The sequence below is a fragment of the Mytilus galloprovincialis genome, chromosome 8 (assembly GCF_965363235.1).
Source record: "Mytilus galloprovincialis chromosome 8, xbMytGall1.hap1.1, whole genome shotgun sequence".
In the NCBI taxonomy this organism is placed as follows: domain Eukaryota; kingdom Metazoa; phylum Mollusca; class Bivalvia; order Mytilida; family Mytilidae; genus Mytilus; species Mytilus galloprovincialis.
The window spans coordinates 7,564,101-7,566,439 of NC_134845.1; the positions used below are offsets into that span (position 1 = coordinate 7,564,101).

General features: G+C 29.0%; 1 protein-coding gene across 6 annotated transcripts in view; it reads left to right on the top strand.

Moving 5' to 3' along the window:
- Window positions 1-1,604, top strand: part of LOC143084973 (nuclear pore complex protein Nup98-Nup96-like) — a 71,343-nt gene extending 69,739 nt beyond the window's left edge. For all 6 annotated transcript variants that reach the window (XM_076261075.1, XM_076261076.1, XM_076261074.1 and 3 more), the window contains 2 exons: window positions 179-280; window positions 1,203-1,604. In XM_076261075.1, the coding sequence (XP_076117190.1) occupies window positions 179-280; window positions 1,203-1,305 (205 nt within the window). In that variant the 3' untranslated portion in view covers window positions 1,306-1,604. The remainder of the gene's footprint in view (window positions 1-178; window positions 281-1,202) is intronic.
- Window positions 1,605-2,339: the final 735 nt, after the last annotated feature.

Consider the following 2,339-nt stretch of genomic DNA (forward strand, 5'->3'; position numbering starts at 1 on the left):
CCCTCAGAAAAAATACTACATCTGGTATACTATATAGTGTCTAAAAATTTATTTGATGAGATTTTATAACACAGTTACAATGGGCAGGTGTGAGGTAAATGGGAATCTTACAAATGTTCTTTAATATTTAACAGAGACTTTATGATGATTTATTTGATATGATTTATTTCCATTTTAGATTATGCCAATCTGAGATGTCCAAAATAGCAGCCGTTTTACTGAGAACATTATTGCTTTTACAAGGACACAGTGTTGGATCTTCAGACTATCTCCCCTTAACGTAAGTTACCTCAATTTTCTGTTTTTAGATTAGCCTGCCATTGACCCAATCTAATATGTTGTCGATGGAGCCAGGGGTAATACAATTTACATGACCAACTATCAGCTCTGAACAGGACTGAATTACTGCGCATGTGCATGTTCTACATGTAAACAAGGAATATATCGATCAGACCATTAATTAACAGTTGATTCACAATGTTAATCAATAACATTTGAATTATATATGCTAAATTTTCTAAATTTGCATTTCATATGAAATTAAAAATAAGTTTTAATAAATTTGTGACAATATAAATATTTCCCTCCATGTTTCAAGAAATGACGCTATACCACAATGCATCATTCTAACACCCAATGGACTAAACCATGGTGTTGTATTCCGCCTGGCTCTACTGTTGATCAGTGAGCCAGGATCTCAGGCTACCTTTAGATCTCATTACTGTTACAATGATGGTCATCAGATTGTCTCCTTTTAATGTAAGTTACCTCAATTATCTCGATATCTTTTGATATCCTTACTATTTTAAGGACATTGTAGGATCTTTTAATCATCCCTTAACCTAATTTACTTCAAATATTTTCCTCAGGTTTCATTCAAAATTCAAAGCAGTCTTTTGAAACCCTTACAAAGAGGAAGAGCATTTATACTGATTATTTGACAAAGTTGAATTAAAAGCTTCATTTATCATATTGTTGTATAAATGTGTACATTTGTCTTCATCAATTATTCGTTTTGCTTAAAAACTGTTTGATGAATTTAACTCGGTATAACTTTCAATTTATGTTATTTAACAATCTACATTACATTAGAAATAGAAAGATAATTCTTGCATGCTGACAATTAGATTAAACTTTTTTTCTTTTTTTTTTTATATATATAATCAATTTGGTAGTTATAAATTTAAGTTTCTATTTTGTAGGTTGTTAGCTCCACATATCAGCAATTTACCAATGCCAGAAGATTACAGAATACAAGAGTTACGGGCCTTGACAAGAAGTAATATGATGGAAACAACTGCATAACAGAAGTTTGAAGAAGATTTTAAAAAGACAAGATATTACAATTGTGTGTTGACATGAACTATAAATATTGTCAAAGCCAGCATATAAAGTTCAAAATGTAATTCATGTATTAACAGGAATTCCAGATTTATGACAAGATAGTTATTATGTCAGTGTAAAAAATCATGTTAACATTGTACAGGCCTTAGAAAATTTAGGCATGTTTCCATATTCACTCTATCAAAAATTGACATGAATTGACAACTTTGCAATGGTCAAGGATTTGTATCATTACTTTTAGTAAAAAATATTATTTATAAGTTTTGTTTTATCAACAAAAAGAAGATTTGAAGTGAATATAAAGATAAAAAGATGTGGTATGATTGCTAATTAGACAACTCTCCACACGAGATCAAATGACAGAAGTTAACAACAATAGATCATCATGCATCCTTCAACACAGAGACATTATAGTTGTGCAAATCGATCAGAGATATGATCAGATGATTGACATTTATTCATTTTGATGGGGGAAAATCGCAAGACTAGGAATAATTCATCCGAAGCAGAGTTGGGGTAATTGTAATTGTAATCGTTATTCAGCTGTAATTGATTACAATTTTTCAAGTAATCACTGTAATCATTAATCAGCCAAAAATCTGATTACATGTAATTTAATTTAATCAATTACTTTTCAAAATACCCTGTAATCTTGATTACTTTTTGATTACATTCTGATTACAATGAAAAAAATCTAAAATTGTGTTTTTGGTCATTAAATGAACCTCTTTGTTATTCATATTTCATAAATATCTAACATGCTAAAATGGTTTAGTTTACTTTAAGCATCTCTTCTTCAGTAAAAAAATAAACTGTTACAGTATTGAAAAGTCATCATTAGCCTAAGCAGAGACATATAATACAATTATATACCTTTTGTCTTAGTAAGAGATATTGTACATATTAAATTCATCATTTAATGATCTTCATATTAATATTTGATAATAACTGTTATATATTCAAGTAATACTTTTCTATCTAAATTTCTAAATTAT